The 21739-nt window shown below is 37.4% G+C and overlaps 1 protein-coding gene across 26 annotated transcripts in view; it reads left to right on the forward strand.

Moving 5' to 3' along the window:
• CTNNA3 (catenin alpha 3) overlaps nt 1–21739 on the forward strand; it is a 488378-nt gene that overhangs the window by 367500 nt on the left and 99139 nt on the right. For 23 of the 26 annotated variants that reach the window (XR_010833026.1, XR_010833024.1, XR_010833025.1 and 20 more), the window contains one exon: nt 745–945. The exons of 1 other annotated variant lie outside the window; for it this stretch is intronic. Coding sequence is in view for 22 of the 25 variants with exons in the window: in XM_013173300.3 (XP_013028754.1) it covers nt 745–945 (201 nt within the window). In the remaining 3 variants the exon portion in view is untranslated. Of the gene's footprint in view, nt 1–744; nt 946–21739 lie in introns of those variants that run through there. 2 more of the 26 variants (XM_067001114.1, XM_067001113.1) reach the window with 1 other exon arrangement.

Consider the following 21739-nt stretch of genomic DNA (forward strand, 5'->3'; position numbering starts at 1 on the left):
TAATGTAGCTGTAAAAGGAAGCCAGTAATGCATAATTATGTTACATATTGATAACTGACTACGTATGTTTATTGGGAGCTATATTTGCACATATTTAACTATTATTAATATTGTATCAAATATACATAGTAATGCAATAAGTGTATTGGTATAAAAGATGTAACTATTACAGTAAAATATCAACATGCATTTTGTAATAATGTAGTGTATTGAGATAATTTGGTATCTAATGATGTAGTCTTAATACCAAGCAAAAATATTTCTCTATTAACTTAATATGATTTAGCATGAAGATCCTAACACACAGGCGTCAAAGAAGTTAGTTGTTTAGGCAGTTGTTTTTTGGCAAAGACTCATCTTGTTATAGCTCCTTTTGTCACGATGGTTTAAGAAGGTTTCAACAGTAAATAACAGCCATAATCCGTTTAAATTTTCCTTCATACTACAAATATTCGTGATACATGTAAGGTTTTGTGGTTTTGATGTTTTCTAACACTTTGTAACTGACCATTTTGTTATTGTTGTTGTTGCCTGTAGGATAGCATAACATTACCTTTCTACAGATCAGTAAATTGTTTTTAAGGATCTCAAGTAGAGTTCAGTGTAGGTGTCATGTTTTAAGTTTTACTTCCACTCATGTTGGCCAGTGTATTTCATCTGGGAAGAAGAAAATCTGGTCAATGTCTAAAATAGGTCCGATGTTGTAAGAGGTGCCATCTAAAATAATTGTTGTTTTATTTGCAGAAAGCCATATTCTTGAGGATGTAAACAAGTGTATAATCGCACTGAGAGAGCAAAATGCTGACAATTTAGATCGTGCAGCCGGTGCAATCCGAGGGCGTGCTGCAAGAGTAGCTCATATTGTTTCGGGTGAGATGGACAATTATGAGCCAGGGGCTTACACTGAAGGAGTGATGAAGAATGTTCAGTATTTAACCAAGAATGGTAAGTCTCATTTCTGAACTGTGTTCTCAGTTTCTTTAGTTGTAAAAGCATTCTTTTATACGTCACATTTAAAAGGAATCCTGTGATTCTCTGATCTAATGCATTAATGATGCACTAATGTTTCACTATATGGTCTCTTATCTCCTTTCAGCATACTGTCCAATTATGATGATACTGTAAGTTCAAAACTAACTTTTAAAAATTAAATTACATAATTCATGTAAGGGTTTTTAACTTTTAGAGAACTTTCACTAGAGTTTTTAAATAAATGTAATTAGCAATGTTTGGAGACTAGTAACTGACAAGGCAGCAGCTTTCTGCTGTGTTTTACAGGCCTCAGCACATCTGTTTTAAGCAGATGAAAGGAAAGCTTGTAGAGAAATAGAAGCAGGTTCACGATTGGTTTATACTTACTTCTTCAAGGATTATTGTGCAGTGGTTAACAGTTTTTCTATGTGAATTTGGAACTTCTTAAAATATTTAGTAGTGTCCATTTCATTTTCCATGACACTAAAGAGAATATTCTTTACTGGAATATCCCCGTATTGGAAGCAGGGTTGTAACTGTCCTATTCTATAAATGGTTTCTGGTTTTAATGTAAGCAGTGTAAGGCTGAATATGGTATGAGGGGCTGGAGGAAGATCAGGAGAGATGAAGTATATCAATTGTGTCACTATATGTGCTACTTTCTGTGAAAGATGATCTTACATGTCTGAAATGTAATTTCTGTCAACAAGAAACTGAAACGAACTGTCAGCCATTTGCAATTGATGTTTTTTTCTACTTACCCTTTAAAGGGCATTACAAAGCATGAGGCTACTTGGGTGTGAACAGGATTGATTTTAATCCTATTTGTGTTTTAGAACACGTAATCTCTGGCCTTACATTTTTTGATTCAGTATATACACTAGGAGTCTGTTAAGACCCCAGGATTTACATGTTCTCGGTGGCTGGAAGTCTAATAGTTGGGTGGTTATTGCCATTAAGAAGTTTTCTGGTAAGTCTGTGTGTCTCTGGAATAGAGGATTCAGTTTCATGAACATAGAAGTCTGAACGCTAGCTCTGTCAGTCTAAACAGCTTTCTAATACATTATGTTCGCTTGACATTTATTTTACTTCAAGAAAAGACAGGAAGTTTGAGCACTTTTTAAATCAGTTCAGATAGGTCCAGGACAGAACTGCCTTCATGTGAAACAAGAGTGAACTGACATACCAAAGAAGTTGCAAAAGGGACAGAATAGTGAGAAGATTTTGGAATAGACTTGCCTGGTTTTATCTCCTTTACTGACATTTTGATGAGAAAATCCGAGAACTTGGAACATAATGTTCTGTTTTTGTAACTTTTGAAAGTACTATGACATATAGTAAGGGAAGCAGCAATTACAGAAAAGCATAGTTTTGATTCCTATGTAAAAGCTGAGCTCTTCTTTCTTGAAACTGGTGGTGTTGAAACACATCAGGAGTTGACGCTGATTTCTGTTCTGTTGCATTGCTGTGACAAATATATATATATCTAAATCTGTGTATTTAAAAAAGACAAGAAAGCATAAAACTGGTTTTGATTGGAATATCTGGCTGTGTCAAGGGACATCAAGCACAGTGTCATTTGCGCAAATTTCTTTGTGGTACTTTAAACCTAAAAGTCCTATACTTCACATAATTCAATAGGAGCTGTAAAAGGAAAAATGTACTTTTCATTCCTACTCTTATTTATATGATCTGCAGTGAAAAGACTTCAAATCATTATGAGGATTTTTTGGTTGGTTTTATTTTTCTACTGCTTCAAGAGACATGAAAAATGCAGGTAAGCTGCAGCCCTCAAGTTTAACCCAATGCACGCAGTTACTGCTGGGTCTTCCAGGAGCCAGCTGATAGCGAGGTGACCTCACTAGAAAAGAACTTCGCATTTTTTCTGCCATCATTTAGCTTGTGTGAGTAACGCAGGGCAGTGAAGTGCATCTTTTATGCTCAATGAAAAGGTAATGTGTTACTGAAGAGACATTATATGAGGAGGAGTATACAGTTAGTGAAAATAGAATTATGCAATAGTAGTGTACTACACAGAAACAGCAAAAATGCACATGAAAGCATAAGATCACTGAATCTCTCTCTTCTGTTGGAAGACATCATGCTTAATTGAGATGGCAAAATTAGCTATTCTTCAAATACTTCTTTAATAACCGCTGTACAATAAGTGTTAAAAGCTGCTGCTTAGTTTCCTAGTTGAAGTTACATAGTCCTGTCCAGATACGAGTTGTTTTTAAACAAACAGATTTTATAGTACTGTATATTGGAGTGTCTGCTTTCTCCAGTTTGTTATTCCTCTCCTCTGTTTTGCACCTTCCCATTCACCCAACAACAAGAAAACCCTAAGCAAAAAACAGCAAAGCTCTGTCAAAACACTGCTAAGGTTGTGGAGTCCAGCTCTTAAAAGTTCAGTTATACCAGAATAAAGGCTGTCTTTTTAGCCTTGATTTGCACTTGGTATATGCATTATGGTGTTTTAAGTATGTGATTACACAGTTACACAGATTACACAGTTACAAAATAGCTGCTTAATTCATTCCACTGGATGGACCTGCTTTAGGCATTCACTAGGGTCACATATTGAAGGAGGCTGTTGTCCGTAGGATCAGTTTTGAAAATAACGGGGCAGAAGAATGCAGGAGGACAGTATATGATCTGGCGGACTAAGGAGAATCTCCATCCTTTACTGGATGCTGGGGGAAACTTAGTTACAAGAGATGAGGAAAAGGCTGAGGTGCTTAATGCCTTCTTTGCCTCAGTCTTTAGCGGCAAGACTAGTTGTTCTCTGGATACCCAGTACCCTGAGCTGATGGAAGGGGATGGGGAGCAGGATGTGGCCCTCATAATCCACAAGGAAATGGCTGGCGACCTGCTACAGCACTTGGATATATGCAAGTCGATGGGGCCGGATGGGATCCACCCAAGAGTGCTGAGAGAACTGGCGGAGGAGCTGGCCAAGCCGCTTTCCATCATTTATCGGCAGTCCTGGCTATCAGGGGAGGCCCCAGTAGACTGGCGGCTAGCAAATGTGACGCCCATCTACAAGAAGGGCCGGAGGGTAGACCCGGGGAACTATAGGCCTGTTAGTTTGCCCTCAGTGCCAGGGAAGCTCATGGAGCAGATTATCCTGAGTGTCATCACGCGGCACTTGCAGGGCAACCAGGCGATCAGGCCCAGTCAGCATGGGTTTATGAAAGGCAGGTCCTGCTTGATGAACCTGATCTCCTTCTATGACCAAGTGACGGGCTTGGTGGATGAGGGGAAGGCTGTGGATGTGATCTACCTTGACTTCAGTAAGGCTTTTGACACTGTTTCCCACAACATTCTCCTTGAGAAACTGGCTGCTCGTGGCTTGGACTGGCGTACGCTTCGTTGGGTTAAAAACTGGCTGGATGGCCAGGCCCAAAGAGTTGTGGTGAATGGAGCCAAATCCAGTTGGAGGCTGGTTACTAGTAGAGTCCCCCAGGGCTCAGTGCTGGGGCCGGTCCTCTTTAATATCTTTATCGATGACCTGGATGAGGGGATCGAGTGCACCCTCAGTAAGTTTGCAGATGACACCAAGTTAGGTGCGTGTGTCGATCTGCTCGAGGGTAGGAAGGCTCTGCAGGAGGATCTCGATAGGCTGGACCAATGGGCTGAGGCCAACTGTATGAAGTTCAACAAGGCCAAGTGCCGGGTCCTGCACCTGGGGCACAACAACCCCAAGCAGCGCTACAGGCTGGGAGATGAGTGGTTGGAAAGCTGCCTGGCAGAGAAGGACCAGGGAGTATTGGTTGATAGGCAGCTGAATATGAGCCAGCAGTGTGCTCAGGTGGCAAAGAAGGCCAACAGCATCCTGGCTTGTATAAGAAACAGTGTGGCCAGGAGGTCTAGGGAGGTGATTGTCCCCCTGTACTCGGCTCTGGTGTGGCCGCACCTCGAGTACTGTGTTCAGTTTTGGGCCCCTCGCTACAAGAAGGACATGGAGGTGCTTGAGCAAGTCCAGAGAAGGGTAACAAAGCTGGTGAGGGGTCTGGAGAAGAAGTCTTACAAGGAGTGGCTGAGGGAGCTGGGATTGTTCAGCTTGGAGAAGAGGAGACTCAGGGGAGACCTCATCGCTCTCTATAGGTACCTTAAAGGAGGCTGTAGAGAGGTGGGGGTTGGTCTATTCTCCCACGTGCCTGGTGACAGGACGAGGGGGAATGGGCTAAAGTTGTTCCAGGGGAGGTTTAGGTTGGATATTAGCAAGAACTTTACTTGAAAGGGTTGTTAGGCATTGGAATGGGCTGCCCAGGGAGGTGGTTGAGTCACCATCCCTGGAGGTTTTTAAAAGACGTTTAGATGTAGAGCTTAGTGATATGGTTTAGTGTAGGACTTGTTATTGTTAGGTCAGAGGTTGGACTAGGTGATCTTGGAGGTCTCTTCCAACCTAGATGATTCTGTGTGATTCTGTGTATAGTTGGTTTGGACTGCCCTTGTGTCTGCAGAGAGTTAGGTGACAGTTCAGGTTAATGAGGCTACAGCTAAATGTGGGATGCAGGAATACTCTCCCCCTCCTGGTGTGAGCGAGCACTCTGAGTACATCCTAGTTCTATGTCAAGATGAGATTGGGAGCTACTCTGTCTCGTCTTCTTTTCAGGTTTTAGTGGGAAGGACATTAGGGTGTGTGGTCAGAAAAGAATCCTGCAAAACATTTGAACCAACATCCCTGTCCAGATGTTAGGAGATCAGTACTGAGAATCATGTCCTGGAAATGCATGCTCCAGGGTCTGTATGAAACCTTTACTGACTATGGGAGAAAAGAATGTTCAACCACGTGGTCTACATGCTTAATGAAGGCAGTTGTTGAAACCAGCATTTCCTGTCTTGGTTTTACAAATGCAAATGTGGTAGAGGTGCAGGTTGTATTCTTTTATGTTTAAGACTGAAAATGTTAATATTGGTACCTCTCCATCATTCCAAATGCCTGGTACTGTTGATTAGATTGAAAAGTGCAGGTCCTTGCATTTTGATAGGATTTGTTTACTGTTGCAGGAAAGCAAAACAAAACCTTTAAGGAAGACTGATTATAAAAACACAGGGTATTTCCACTTCTGAACTGGAAGAGTAATCCTGTACTGTATTTTTAAATAATCAGTGTACTCTATTCATTTTCCTACCTTCCAGAATCTGCAGTAGTTAAATTTAAATAAACAACTTATATTATGGTATCTACCTGTTGATACAGTAAAAAGCCTGTATTTATTGTAAATATTGTCAGCAGTGTTTCTTTCATGTCAAAGTATAATAATACACTATATAAAGTGCACATTCGTTTTATATAGATGTATGTATACATGTATATAAATCCTCTATTTAGATTTAAGGATCTTGCGAAAATAAGGAAAAGGGGTGGAGACAAATACTTTAACTGTATTAAGGCACTAGCGCAAGTATTTTAACTGTGAGTCACTGTAGCTTTGCATCCAGTTGTTTTTATGCTAGTAGGGCTGAGGGACGTAGTGGAGCCCATTTTCCACAGCTTTTTAAAAGCAGAATTATGAAATACCTTGTGTAATTCACTTAGGGATAGGGTTTAATGTAAAGTTTAGAAATACTGATGAAGGTACATTTGGAATGAAAAATATGTTTCTATTCTCAAATTGTAGATCAGCTGTAGGTGTTGTTCTGAAACTGCCATTGGTAAGACACAAAATATCGGTCCCATTCCATTTGAAATATGACTGAACATAAATTAAGACAGAGTTTTATCTATAAGACAGAATGGTGATACCAAATTTAAAGCTGAACATGGATTTGAAATTGTCTCGCTGCTTCAGAAAATATTTAGAAGCATGTACATAGCTGTGAATTCCAAAAAAATTCTTCAGAGGGACGTCAGATCTATCAGACCTATATACCAACAATGCTGATTATAATTGGGAATTGAAGAGCAGAATAGATGGGAAGGGTTTTTTAAGCAGTTCATCATCTGGGTAAGTATAAGTTTCTAGACATTTCAGAGTCAAGAAAAATCTCATATCCAAACAGTCCCATGACTGACTTAGGAGGCTGTAGGACATCTCTTTTAGGTGTTACATATACATGCTTCTTTGCTATACCAAGGGGATACCGAGGAAATCTTTGGCCTCATTATCTCCTTTGTGGGACTGTGAGAGCTGTGTTAGGACTATTTCTAATTAAAGACTTTCTCAAATTCGTGCATTTATGCATCGCCAGTTTGCACATTTTCTTCATGTGTCAATGTGAGCAGCTTCACATGGATGAAAAACCCTTAGTCCCAGTGGGCCAAACACTTTAAACGTAGACCTGTTTTGGAGACATTTGGTTTGTGTTTAAAAACCTTTACAAGTTCAAATTAACCTTTTCTGAAGTGCTTTCCCGTGGTTTTGTCCTGAAACTCATTCAGTTCTTCCTGACCCAGTTGTCTGCTGTATGGGCAATTTTGCACGTTGTTTTCCAGTGACTTTAAAGAATTTGGAATTAAATATTTTATGTTTATTTCTTGGTCCCAAGAATGGTATCTTGGACACTTTCCAGAGTCTCCTTTCACTTCCAGTGTGATCAGTTGCATAGCCTCTGTACTTACGCTGGTCTACTCTACCTCAGACAGGACTTTGCCTGTATAGCACTGTATTAAATGATTCAGCTTGATGGATTAACTTTACTGCATTGCTTTTCCCTGGGAAAGAAATTTATCTCAGCAAGTAAAGATATTAGTGTTATCTGATTTTGATCTTCTTGCTTCTTCTGTTTTTTTTTTTCATTTATGTCTGTATCTTGCACATTTATTTGCATAAACTAGTAACTTTGTATTTTCTAAGTTGCTTTATTTGCTTTTTTCAAACAAGGGTTCCTAGACTTGTAGCAACAGCTTATGCTAAGCAACTGACAGTTTCCTTTGTCCACTGTCAGAACTGTTTGCAGTGGGGATTATATATTTTATCCAATTCAAAAACTTTACTCCCTCAAAAGATACCAGCCAGGGAGGTAACACGTGGAGGCTTTGTGGTATTTTATCCTGTTCACTCTGACATAAAGTATTCTATTTTTGCATGCCATCTAAGCCAAAATGGGGGAAGAGAAGTATTTCCAGAGACTTTATTGTCTTGCCTAAGACATACCTGCAGGTTACATAGAATGAATAAGCTGTTGAAGGTCTGTATCTCATGGTGTAAAAGGTGCCAATATGACCAATCTCATTCTAGATTACTTAGGTGATGGCGGCTGAAATGAGGTTGCTGAATATCATTTTGTAGTTTATGCAAAATCAAAATCTGTAATTAATTAAAAAGGGTGAAGTATTTTTAAGGGAAAAACATTTTTCACTGTTTGTCACCCTCAGAGTGAGATTTAAAGAGAATATTGTAGTTTATAATAAACTCTGTTCATCCTACAGAGGTTCATACCCTTGCCTGTGAAGCCCAAGGTCTGCTAAATAGGACTGAGTCCTTTCTCTGGAAATGACTGAAAAGAAAATTGATAGAAAAAGACAGAGTATGGCTTCAGCTTGGAAGCTTGTGGAATTGGTGTAGAACTCAGACAAGAATCAGGTTATAAGAAACTGTATTCAACAAAGAATTATTGTAAAAACTAAGAGAATAACTGTATAAACTAAGAAAAGTGCTGTAGGTAAACGTTCCCTCTCCCTTAAAGTTTTAGGGATGTTTATAGTTGCATAACTTAGCTTTATATATATATATATATATAATTTTTTTTTTTTTGCTTAGGATTACCAATAGTTGTGAAACTATCTAAAGCAATATCCATTAATTTTTGTATCCGCTGCTGTATTACAGAGTCAACAACCTGCATTAAGTCCACAGTGAGCTTTTTTTGTAAAGCTCTCTTCTAATCCTTCTGAAGCTGTGTTAAAAATACTAGCTGTAAAAAACTGTCAGATTTGTTTCACATGTTAAGAATGTTCTGAAGAAACAGAAATGTCATCTAAAGTCTTTCGTGTTTCAGATAATCAAAAAATGACTCTGAGCATAATGCCATGTCTTATTGCCAATCTTACCTTCGCTTCCTGTAGCTTAAAAGTAGCATTCCTTCATTCTTAATAACAGTAATGTACATATTAAATAAATGGTACATGAGAGGATGCTCATAACTACTTGTTTGATTGCTTTAAAATGCTGTTGTGCTTAGTGATCATCCAAGGAACTGAGAATAAATCTCTCCAGTGCCCTGTGCCAACGGGCTTTGTTCAGTAAGAGCTTCAGTGTCTGATGCAGTCTTGCTGTCTAGGGCGCTAGGTCTTAAACACAGTCTCCAAAAACTTTTCTCCTTCCTGAGATAAAAAATAGCAAGAACAGCATTTAAAACACAGCATTAATACAGAATGAAGTTATGTTTATAAATAAGCTAACTTTATTTTTGCCTTCTTCAGTTGTTTTTTTTTTTTTTTTGTTGTTGTTCTTTTTTTGGTTGTTAGGCCTTTCTTCTAAATTAGGATAGTAAAATACATTTCTATTACTAGCATGGATTTGACATATATGATGTCGCTTCAGCTAGTTAAATGGGGAGAGGGAAGGAAGATGAGGGAAGGGTCTCTTGGTTTTAGTGGCATCTGCCAAAGAAACTGGGAAAGGGAAGGATTTTTTTTGTGAATTTTAAAACTTGCTCCTGTGATAACAATTTTGCCATGTATCCTTGTGCACCTAGCTTTATTTGCAGTCTGATTCTGGAGCAGAGGACTCTTGCATAAGCCTTCCTTAGATGTAAATATAATAATGTACAGTAAGTGTTCCTACTCCCACCTTCCCCCCCCCCCAGTATAAATTTACATCTACCAGGATGTAGTTCGTCATTTTCTTTCTTTACTTCCTCCCTTTCTTTCCTTCCTTCCTTTTTCCATTTCAGAATTGCCTTTTTATGTTCAGCATACACAATGTGATGATTTCTTCACTGCTTCTGTTTACTTGAGTGTACTAGAAGAAATGGCTTGTGACTTTCCAACATGTAAATTAACTTCGTTTATCCCTTTTAATATATTTTCCCTTTTAGATCTTAAGGGGCAGAACAGGGATTCTTTTGGTAGTGTTCATTCATAATGGATTTAAGTTGTTAGCAAGATCAGGGAACTGCTACTGATCTTTCTATAAAATATATTTTATTTTAAACTTAAGCAGGTATTTTAAACTTAAGCAGACTCTTCACTGAGCTTTAACTTGGACAGTTGTTATCTGTGTGCCCATATCAAAGCCATTACCAGCGTTTCAGCTGGGACTTTCTTATGCAGAGGACCTTAGGTTTCTCTTCTTTTCCATGCTAAGGATCTTTCATTTGCAGTTCTGTAGTCTGCCTTTCACTTGCAGCTCTGGAACCTTTCAGATAGTTATTGTGAATGTATTTTCCAGTGTCTCTGTGGCAATGTTTTCTCCCTGATGTTTTAATAATGTTTTTCTCATAGTCTTGCACCTACAAACCCTGTTAAAATTGTTACTGTACATTCTTGTGGGAATTACAAGTACGCTGTGCTCTTTTCATATTTGTTTGTGATAATTTTTTTTGTCTTAGACACCAGTTTAGCAATTACTTCCTTTGTCATTCAACGTTCAAAGAATTCTTTTGTCCTGTTGTCTTTTAAAACATTGTAGTACATCAGGGATGTCATCTATCTTACAGCACCTCATTAGTTTTCATCTGAATATTTTAAAAAAATTCGGTATATTAGGGACATTCGAGTTCTTAACCTAGCAGCTTTGGCTATTTCTGTTGCTTCTTGGAGCCAGTTGGTCAGATATACCTACTGTTGTTTTTTTCTGTTTTCCATGGACCAAACCTTTTAGATTTCTTCAATGTTTATAGCTTCTATCCATTTGGTTTCACAACATTTACATGTCAGAGTGTAACCTGCCTTCTAAATAGGGCTGTGGACTGAGTAACTCCATATCACAAATCACAAAGTGCCTAAGAATTCGTTCAATATTCCATAATCTGTGAGGACATTTTTGTTCAAATATCCAACTTGAATCCTGTCCTGTTACGATTTCCCTTAGACCTGAAAAATTCAATTCTTGTTTTTCAGTTTTAGATCGTTCTCAGATTTGCAGAGGTATCATTTGTTTTTGTTTTCTAACCCGAATTAAAAAACAGCAAGAAAACCTTCCACAGTTTATATTTTTACATGGAATATTTTCCTTATGTTTATAAGAAAATTTCTTAATTGTTAGAACGTTGGACCATAATCATCAAATTGCACGGTCTTTCTCTGTGTTTTTTTTTTTTTTTGGTAATACTTTCAACTATGTACAGTTAACCATTCAAAAGCCTGCTCTGGGTAAGATGTTCAGTGTCCCACCCAGATTCCTTTCTGGCAAACATGCCCTCAACTCCCTCAACTCTTATTGGTTTCCTCTATAGTAACTGCAGGCTGTTGGATTTGGAAATTATGCAGCAGAACGTGTTGGGGGGAACATATGCATAATTGAGCAGGGTTTATTTATGCATGTGTATTTATGTATGGATCATAAATCTGTTAATATAGTAGAACTGATTCTTACTAAAATTATAAATGATACATTTGTGATCATTTTGTTCACATCAGATCACAGTAAGTCTCTCAGCACTGCCATTAATGGCAGTACGTGGAGAAGTGTTATTGAATTATATGCTGATTAAAATATCTATAAATAGGGCTTCTCTTTCCTTTCTAAGGACCAGATTCTTTTTTTACCCAAATCCCACCGCTACTTGCATTGTACAAGGTCTGGTCTGCTGTGAGCTTTGTTTTGACTCAGAGTTGATGAGAATTTCAGACTGTCCCTTCAGTTTACCCAGTGCTATTAAACAACTGTAGTTAGATTAGTTCTGGAATAATTCACTAGACCATCTTAAGATTCATCTTAAAGTGAAGCTTTATATAGCAGATAAAAGTGTAGTAATACATCCATCAATTTTAGAGCATTTGGGATGTAATTCATGCAGTAATATACAGCTGTCCATCACTCATTCTCCTTTAAGATTGCTGTCAAGAACTAAAAATTAAAAGGTAGACAGCTTCAGTTGGAAGATTAGAAGGTGTGTGCCTTGTGCATTGTTACCAAAAAATCATGATAGAAGCCTTCTGTTGCCATCCCAAAGCAATATAAAGCAGCAGCCATGCTTCTCATATGGACTAGTCAGAGCTCGCTTCAACAGCTAGGTTAGGCAGTGAACAGTTTGACTCCCCTCCTAAGCAACAAAAATGCTTGAAGCCATCAATCTTCTGATAGTGTGCTCTCTTTATCTGAAGCAATTTTATAATTTTTTTTTCCTGAACTTAAGCTGCAAATGAGTGTTTCCTGTATTTGACCGTTAGTGTTTTCTATATTGTGTGGCCCAGAACCAGCATTATAACACAGGATACTTCCTTTCTTCTAAATGGTAAGGGAGACAAACACACTGTTTGTCTCCCTTAACATTGTTTCATTTTTTTAAGTAGATACTTAAGTAGATTTATATAAGGGTCACCTGTTCTGGGCACTTAAATGTTTTTAAAGGGTGCATTCATACTCTGTGCAGTAGCAATTTCAGACTCCCAGAATAAGCATACCTTCTCTTCCTTTGATGTCTTGCTTACTTGTAAGAATTGGCAGTGTTATTATTTTGGAAGTATTTTTTAATGTACAAAGGTTACAAATACTTCATTCTGCATTTATGAGTCTGCAAAATACTAAAGAAGGTATCTTATGTAAGTATCCTATAGCAGAAGGGAGCTGACGCATGGCAACGTTGCAAATGGATGCAATAAATCTGTATGATTTAATCTGATACATTGTCAGATACACAGATAAACATTTAAAGTCTGTTGGTACTTTATTTTTAGTGTGTTTATTTGCTCTACAGTCTTTTAAAAATGTTGATTTTTTTGAGAGCTAATTGTAAGATTTTCTGCAGCACTCCATATTTCTTCTTAACAGCAACATGTAGTTATCTTGTATTTACTCAACTTCTTCACTTGCCTTGTATTTATTCTGTATGACAAATATTATTCTGTATGACAAATAAGGTACGTACCTGTATCCTATGAATCTATAGAGTTTATATTCTGATAATGTTGGGAGCAATGTTAGTTTACTCAGTGTTGTATGTTTCTAACTGTTGATCATGAGTGGATGTGTATTTAGAGTTGATAATTGACATGGTTGAATCCTGAAGTCGGCCATTCTGAATCTCCCTGCATTGCAGGTTAGGAGGAAGTAATGTTGTAGTAAGCTTTTGTAAACTCTAAACCACAAGTAAAGAATAAAAAACCTTCTGGAACCTTTTCAGCCTTCTTGTACTCTCTAGATAGAATTGAAAGTAGCAGGGTATCTAATTGAGAATCACTACCTCGTCTGTCAGCAGTCCATTGCAATTGGAGCTCACCTTGACTGTGTATCCAGAACAGTCAGCACCTATTACAAGTTTCCATTCTCGCTCTTCTTCCAGATTCCCATAGAGGACTTTCTTTTCCTAAAGAACTTCTTCCTGAAAACAAGACTAGCATTAGCACTGATAGCTGTAAATGTTCATTAGTTAATTAGTTACTAGTTGATTAAGAAGTTTCTGTTAATACTGAAGAATGTTCTTAATGTCATTGGTGGATGGTTGGTTGAGGCAAAGTTTCTTTTCTCGGGGAAAGTATGTACTACAAGATGCAATTACTGTGAGTGTAGTGAATGCAAACATCTCATTTAGATTCTTGCTTTTGAATGCTTTTCTGTTTCTGTGGTAAGAATTGAGGGACAGGGCAAGTTGAACAGTACCTCTGGTATTCTTAGTTCAATATTCTACCATTCTGTCCTTTGTTTTGTATGGTAGCCCATCCTGCTACTTTATATAAATAACTGGTATGTGAGAACATCATACTCTGTCTCTTCATCATTCAATATAAAAGTAAGAAAGCAATGACTTTGTTAGCCTGTGTGAGTTATTTTCATTATTTACATCAGTTCTGTCTGGTTAGGGGGCTTACATGTATATGATCATCTCGTTCTGTTGTTTATGCTTGATCTGTTTGGACTTCCAGATATCTTATAATTACACAGAATCCCTTTACCATTTGGTTTTAGATGCAATTAGATATATAAACAATGCCTAAAATATTCTCAGTCCTTGCAGTAGTTAAAACTAAATCAATTTAGATAACATAGAAAGACATGCAGGTTCCATCCAGATGTACGTGACAGCTCTTTGAAATGTTGCTGAGAGAGGTTCAGGTCAAAGCCTGATTAGATGAAATCCAGCACAACTAGCACTGAGTTCAGTTTTTACCCTGCTTTGAGCATGAGGAAAATTTCTCAAGTTCTTGGATAGGTTTGTTTCCTGTATGACCCCTTAGGGAGTTCTGTCTGCATGTATGAATTTTTGCAAAGATGTGGAGATGCAGATTTTGGACATACTTTCTAAATGGAGGAATATTCAAGGATGAAGAAAGTGTTTTGAGTGTGCAAGGAAAGAGCTAGAATATACAGTAATATGGAGAAGAATGTACAATTAGAATAAAATAGAATGTGATAATCTTGCTCCAAAGTATTAAATAAGAGAAGAAACTAAAGATACTTTCCTTATCTAGACCTACGGTTTTTCTGTGGAAGATGGTTGAGTAGAGCTCTGTTATTTTCTACAAGTGAATGGTGTTCTGCATTTTCTTCCAACTGTCTTAATTATCATTACTTTCTGTAGAGCAGTGTGGGCAAAAATCGTACATTGAGTGCTTCAAGACAGAAAAATACCCTTCTGATGTGTGAGCACCATCAGCAAAAACAGGTGTCCAAGAAGGCTTATGCAGCTGTTTGCATCAAAAGAAGGATATGATATTTTTCATCTTCCATGGTAGCCAGAATTCCAGCAGTTTGCACTCTTGTTTCTTTGTTAGGAAGTCATCTTCCTCAGCCTTCTTCTTCAGCTCAGTCGGATGGTGAGCTCATGGTTTAACACTTCAGATAGGAAATCTAAGAGATCTGTGAGCCTGGAGACTAGATTACTAATGTGGGTTTCCAGTTGTATTTATGACATAAATGCTTGAATTTCTGATAAATGTACTTAGCGCGTTAGTATTGGTAAACAGTTTGATTTACATAAAGATCTAAGTGAAGTTATTTTACCATCTAATCTGAAATCTATTATCCACTTCAAATAAGTCCAGTAAGGTAACACATTTTGAGTAACATTTACTTATGTTCTTGTAGTTAACACGCATAGCAACCTTACATATCAAAATGCAATGTTGTATGTGTCTGCAAGTTTGAGAATGATTTATACTTCCAATGTAATCAGGAACATAATGGAAGAAACCCAAAGTTTTGCAAACTGGGGACCCCCTAGCAGGTTTTGTCATTACAGTAACAACTACTTCAGTCTCTATCAGCACAGGGAATTGTACGCCCATCTCATCTTTTTCTTCCTGCACGGACAGGAGTGTGAGTTGGCTTTAAAGCACCTTAGTAGGCACTGGTGGAGGAAGAATGTTAGTCGGACGCCTAAAAAGCCATTTCTTATTGGAGTAGAGATCATTATCCAGATGGCAGGATTGTGAGGACTTTCTTGGAGTTGTCAGTTGCAATAGGGTAAGTTAAGGTATTCTAGAAGACAAAGCCATTTTTTAAATGAAAAGGCAATTGACAAAACAATTAAAAAATGCAAAAAGTCCATGAAAAACACAACAAAAAGGCCACACGTAATAAAATTAGCTTAAAGTCTGGAGAGAACCACTTGAGATTTTTTGTGTTATCTGCCTTTGGCACAAACAAGCTACCCAGTGGGATTTCATGTTCTGCAATAAGCAGGCTTATGGGTTTCAAGGCTTATGATTCCTTACTGTAATTGAACACACTTCTTACATATACCAACATCCCTTTATCTGTTTTCATGTAAAACAGTTTTAGTAATACCATGGTTTAGTAAGGACAGCTTTTGTGTAGGTGCTTACACCACAGGGTTCAGTATTTAGGACTTAACTTCAAACCCACTGAAATCACTGGAGTGGTTGACATGAACTCTGCTGGCTTATGTCTCAAAAGCCTTGTCCCAGTTCTATTTACTGAGTTTTACTGTTATTTATTATCAAAATAAACCATGAAGAACATACAAGTTTGCCAGTGCACAGTATATTATGGTGTTAGAACAAAGACAGGGATTAAATGCGCAAAGTTTATCATGAAGTAGTGTTTCCTGAATCCTTTTGAGGCTAGCTTTTAATACTAAGTTCAGACTCAATATTTTTTTGGCAATATTCAGAAAAAATATATGTATTTTTTTCAGTTGACACGCAAGTTCATTGGTGTTTTACTGTTATCAAGAATTTCAGGATTTGGTGTAACAAGTTGTATTTTTCTTGTTTGCCTTTTAACTGTCAGTCTTCTATGAAATGTAATTATTCTTGATTAAATGCTTTTAGTTATTCCAAGTTAATTTTTAGTAGATGTGTCACCTTTTTCCCAAACATGCTTTGTATTTTTATCTTTTGTCATTTGCTAACACACATCTCAAAAGCAAAGTATCTGATCTTGCTTAAAAAAAAAAAAAAAAAGAGTTCATTTCTGATGTTCCCCAGTGTGGCTTGCATTTTTTTTTGTCCTTGTGCCAAATAAAGTTGGGATTTTTTTTTTTTTGCAGGAGTATCCCTTCTGGCTAATTCAATTACTTTCAGGTTTTATAAGATGATACTGCACCCAGTGGCAACCAGATTTCTCAAAAGAAGCTATTTCTAGTTAGGTTCCAAAATAAATGGCAGCGTTTTGGAATGTTTAGATTGTTTTCTACTGTTAGTGGTTTGAAGACCAAGTTATTTTCAGCATGATTTCAATGTTCGGGAAATATGGCCCACTCCCATGTTCGCAGCTTCTAAAACTAGAGCAGTGCATCCTGACCTTACAGCGTCACGGTAGATGAAAAATTCCTTGTACAAAGTGCATAATAACCACTTCTCCAACACTTGTCTTCAGCCTTCTGCCATCACTGAAGGACGCGCTCTGGGGGTAATGGAGAAGTTTGTATTCAGTAGCTGCTAGGCTCATTTTTTTTCCCTACTTGTGGATAGGATGACTGGAATTAACTCTGGTTTAGGCATTGTTTTCCTGATACTTCACTAAATCTGTTGCTCATTAACCTCATGGAAATTTAACTTTTATTCTTGTCTGAAATCTATGATTTCAGTATAATGCTTAAGATGTTACGGACTAATGTTCCTAATAAAATAATGAAATGTTAAGTTTTAGGAATACCACCTAAATGAATGAATTCTAGGTCGTTATTAGCGCGTATGAGACGACTGTAGGAACATATTCGTAACTTCTACGAAGCTGTATTCAAATACAGGATTTAGACTTTGATTTAGATTTTTATGGAGGCTGCATTCACTGCACATAAAGCATGTTATGAAGAAAATCTATTTGAATATGTGATAAAACTACTGTATTTTCACTGGGTTAATTGAGGATGAAGGCACATTTTCAGAGATTTTTGGAGTCACAGTGGTGTTCTACTATTTAAAAACTTGTGTAAAATATTGGAAGGAGAATATATACTTTTTATTAATACGGATTATGATGTAAGCATACATTTTGTGCTTCATTAAAAATATTTTTAATTCTGTTGAAAGATCATTATTTCTTGCTAATACTTGTAACTCTTGTAGATAAATTAAAGAAATAAGTACTTCATGAACAGTAGAGCTGTAATATATATATATATACACACACATCCTTTGAGGTATCCAAATAGAGCAGTTTTTTCAAGATGTTTCAAATCTGGAAACTCTTTTAAAAAAATAATCCACAAACATTGCAAATTGAATTTAGTGGCTAATTTGGAACTTCAAGGAGACCAAAGCTCTTTGACAGTCTGAATAGAGAGTTTGTATATGCACTGTGCTATGCTTTTTGATCACACAGTGAAAAACTATTTCTGAAGCTAAAAGTCACCACAATTGGACACCACATCCTCAGAAGCATGTTTCCAAATACTGTTGAAGCATGTTCTAGTGAAAAACCTGAGGTAAAATCATTTAATATCCTGCAGGTTGTTTGCAAGCAGTCAAGGTGCAAAGAGGAGACAGCGTATCTTGTTCGTGGCTGCTTTGAAACCTCCCTTTCAAAACACTGTTGTCATAATACAAGTTCTCATTTCTGGAGAACTGTTCCAAAGGAAGTCATTGGTTTTCTCTGGTTAGGGTATTAAATTGACGGAGAAGGTTGAAGAACGTTGGTGTGATTCTCCTTCTGTGTACCTGCAGATTCAGTCCATTGTTTCCTACAAGGTTTCCTGTTTTCACAGGAAACCCTTTCTCAGCCCTCAGAAAACAGTTCTGTGTATTCCTGTGTTTTATGGCATGATTGATTCATTCAATGAAAATTTAAATATCTATGTGTTGTGGCCCACCATAACAATAAATTTTTCTCGATTCTTTAAGCTTATGTTACAGGTATGAAATCAACTTACAGTTGGAAAAAGATCATTTGTGTGTAAAAGATGCAGATGATTTTATAGGGAGATAATTTTTTACAGTGCAAGAGAACAAACATAGCAGTCTTGTATTCCAGTTTCTGGCAGAGTCCAGCAGAGAGGTCTGCAGCGTTCTCGCTCTTGTTCTTACACACCTTTGCATGTGCCTTTCTAAATTTTATCTTAGCAAGAGATGAGCAGAAAGCCTGTAGTTACTGCTCACAAGCTCTGCCTGGTTTGGCCCGCCCTTTTTTTCAGTAGCCAAGTGGTGGGTGTAGTCTGTTGTTTTAGGCATAATGGTCACTTGAGCCAAATGTATGTTTGCTACTCCAGAGAATAGACAGTCACTGCTTAATGCTTCTGTGTAGGCAAATTCAGTCTTGCAGCATTTGGTAAAATACACTCTCTACTCTCAAATGTTGTTTATGAAACTTGTACATTTTTCTCTGTTGCAGTGTCTCAAAATTGTATGAGTTGTATGAAAAATAAAGATCAGATTTTTGGGGAAAAGGGTCAGGATTTTAAATTTTATGTATTTCATCTTTATGAGTTGCATGAAGTGCAGTCTGCTACACAAAGGAAAAACAGCAACATATTTCTTTTTCTGCTTTAGATGTAAAATATAAACAAAAAATCGTGATCTGTTTTAGAATCTGCCAAGAAAAGTGACTAGATAATGAAAAATATTAAGGATCATACAAACAGGGCTTATGCTAGGGTACAGAGTAAGGGTTCCTTCGCAGATTTTTGGTCTAGACTTGTTCCCCTTCAAATAAAAGGATTCTCTGCCTTTGTTTGTTTGTTTTTAGGAAACTATAAAATTAGAACTGCAGGATTGCATTGGCAGTTTGACATTACAAGTCAAACTGAAATAAGATGTGACTGGTAATGACTGACATGAACCACTAATCAAAATACAGTGTGTTCAGTTTTAGTGTTTTACTGAAAACATACACGCCAATCTGTATGTATTACAGGCTTAAAAAACATTTTACTAACTTTAGGCAGCGTCCTTCTTGCAGTAGTGATCCAGGCTTAGATAATTTCTTTATATTTTTCCTTCTTACTCCTGTGGTTTGGAGATTTTTCTGAATAAAAGTGCCTGCTGCTCTGCTATAAAGTAGGGCTTGAAAAGTGCCAGGAGTTACATACCAAAGAGAATACAGTGGGATAGAGAAAATGAAGCAGCATTGTATCAGTTTTTTGTTGTTATTGTTTGGTTGATTGTTTTAGAATAGAACTTAAACACTTTTCTTCAAGGAAAAAGTGATTTTGAGAAACTTGATTTCTCAATTTGTCATTGAATCAAGATAAGTCCTTTTCCCAGAAGGTCTGTTTAGTTGGAAGCATCACTTTTGTAAGGGAGAACTGTCTCAGTTGCAGTTACTGACCTTGTTTAATTGAATGATCTTTATAAGATCATTTTATAATTGAAACTCTTGCTCAAGAAATGCATAAAAATGCCAGTTCAAAAGCATTCCTGTATAGCAAAAGAAATGCACTTAGGTTCAAGCATTTGCTTAGTGTTCTGGTGAGAAGAGTGTTGTGCAGCTATTGGGACCAGAAGACAACTCAGCAACCGTGCAGTTTGTGAAAGTGATACTCCTTGAATGCAGCAGTTAGCAGAGGGCCACCCTCAGATGAAGGGATCTTGAACAAAATCCTGGCAATAATGAGTTAATTAGGAGTTTAATGGATATCAGTAAACAAAGTCTAAAGAAGACTGATGAACAGATCAGTGATTTTTTTTCCCAAAATGACGCAGTTTAGTTTGTTCTCTCAACTGATGTATGGCAAAGTGTAGAAATTAAACTTCTTTGCCAAGTGACAAAAGCTTCCCTATGTAAAGATGGTAATGATTCCTTTCGATCGCCAGGATTTCCATTCAGTAAACACTGCTTAGTACAAAATGAAAAGTCCCACCCCAGGTACCTAAAAGAAGATGCTCCTCTGCTTTGTACAAACTTGGTCCTGTTCAAGTCTTCGCGTTTCTTCCAGTTATTAAGAGCCTTTTCTGGACCATTTCAATCTCTATCACTATTTTTATTGAAAAGGTAGAGCTTTGGGTAACAACTTGAGAAGATGTATTATCACTGCATTACCTTCAAACTCTGTAAGGTAACAAATGCTGAATTATTCTGTTTTCTGCTCTGTCTTTATGCACCTATAGCAATTTAGACAGTTTCTGGAAACGTTTCAGGGACAGTTGAGCAAGGGCAGCACACAGAAGACAGCAAGCCCTATGCCATTCTTGTTGAGTCCAGTGTAAGGGCCTGCTCCTTTTCCATCTTATCATTTGTCTAAATCTGTCTAGAGGCTGTTACAGTCTTAAAGAGATTTAATTACTTAGAGCAAGAAAAAGGGGTATCAGTGCTAGCTTTGACCCTTTAAAACCATGTTAGCTACAGTAATAATTGAGAACTACATGGATCTTACTGTATTAGCAGAAGGATGTATTCATGTCCACTGATCTGTGTTGAGACCATTAACGGAATGAGGGATGCCAACACTTTATGGTTAGATAACTCTTGCAGGTATGCGAAAGTGAAAGTGCCTGTGAATAACAGCCTTCACCCCTGCTGATGTGTTGAGATACCACATGCTTAACTTCCTGCTGCTCAGAGGAGCTGCCTTTCACTTTGGATTTCTTTCTCATCACTTTTGACTTCTAATCCATGGCAAACCTTTTCCTCTTGCCCTGTTCGTTTACGTCTGCTCTAGTTTCTTCTATCTACTGTTTCCCTTAGAGTAACACCTACAGAGTACTACAGCAGATTGGAGACAGCTGCTTTTCCCAAGTTAAGGCGTTCAGACATTGTAGGGTTAGAACTGTCCGAACGTTACTGTTGTATCTTCAGTGGAGATCTCTGCACGCACACCTTCACCCACCCCCTTTTTCTTCTTTCTCCTAACTGTGCAAGGTAAAAATACCATTATGCATTTCTCTTGGTTCTTTGTACGCTTAGATTTTTACTGACAATTTAAGTGATACTGTAATTTTGAGGAATAATGGTCGTCATGTTTAGCTATTTGCACTGTTTTGGCAAAAGGCAGACACTTCTAGAACAAAATGATCTGTATAGTTTTAGTAATAGCATATAGAAAGGTGTTAAAAATATTAGGCGAATGTACTTGTATCTGCAATGAACACCTGGCTGTATAAACACAAAAGTAAAATCCATGCATCTGCCCTTCACAAATGATCATCTCACAGCTATCTCATTTCTTTCACAAAGTCCCTTTTCTAGGATAAATTACCATATATCCATTCACTTCAGTGAATGTAACAGTCTCATACACATAATATCTTTGAGATTTGCAATTACCTGAAGACCCATCTTAATTGATTTTCCCTGCTTAATCTCTGTTCTTACAA

Source organism: Anser cygnoides, chromosome 7, assembly GCF_040182565.1.
Source record: "Anser cygnoides isolate HZ-2024a breed goose chromosome 7, Taihu_goose_T2T_genome, whole genome shotgun sequence".
Classification (NCBI taxonomy): Eukaryota; Metazoa; Chordata; class Aves; order Anseriformes; family Anatidae; genus Anser; species Anser cygnoides.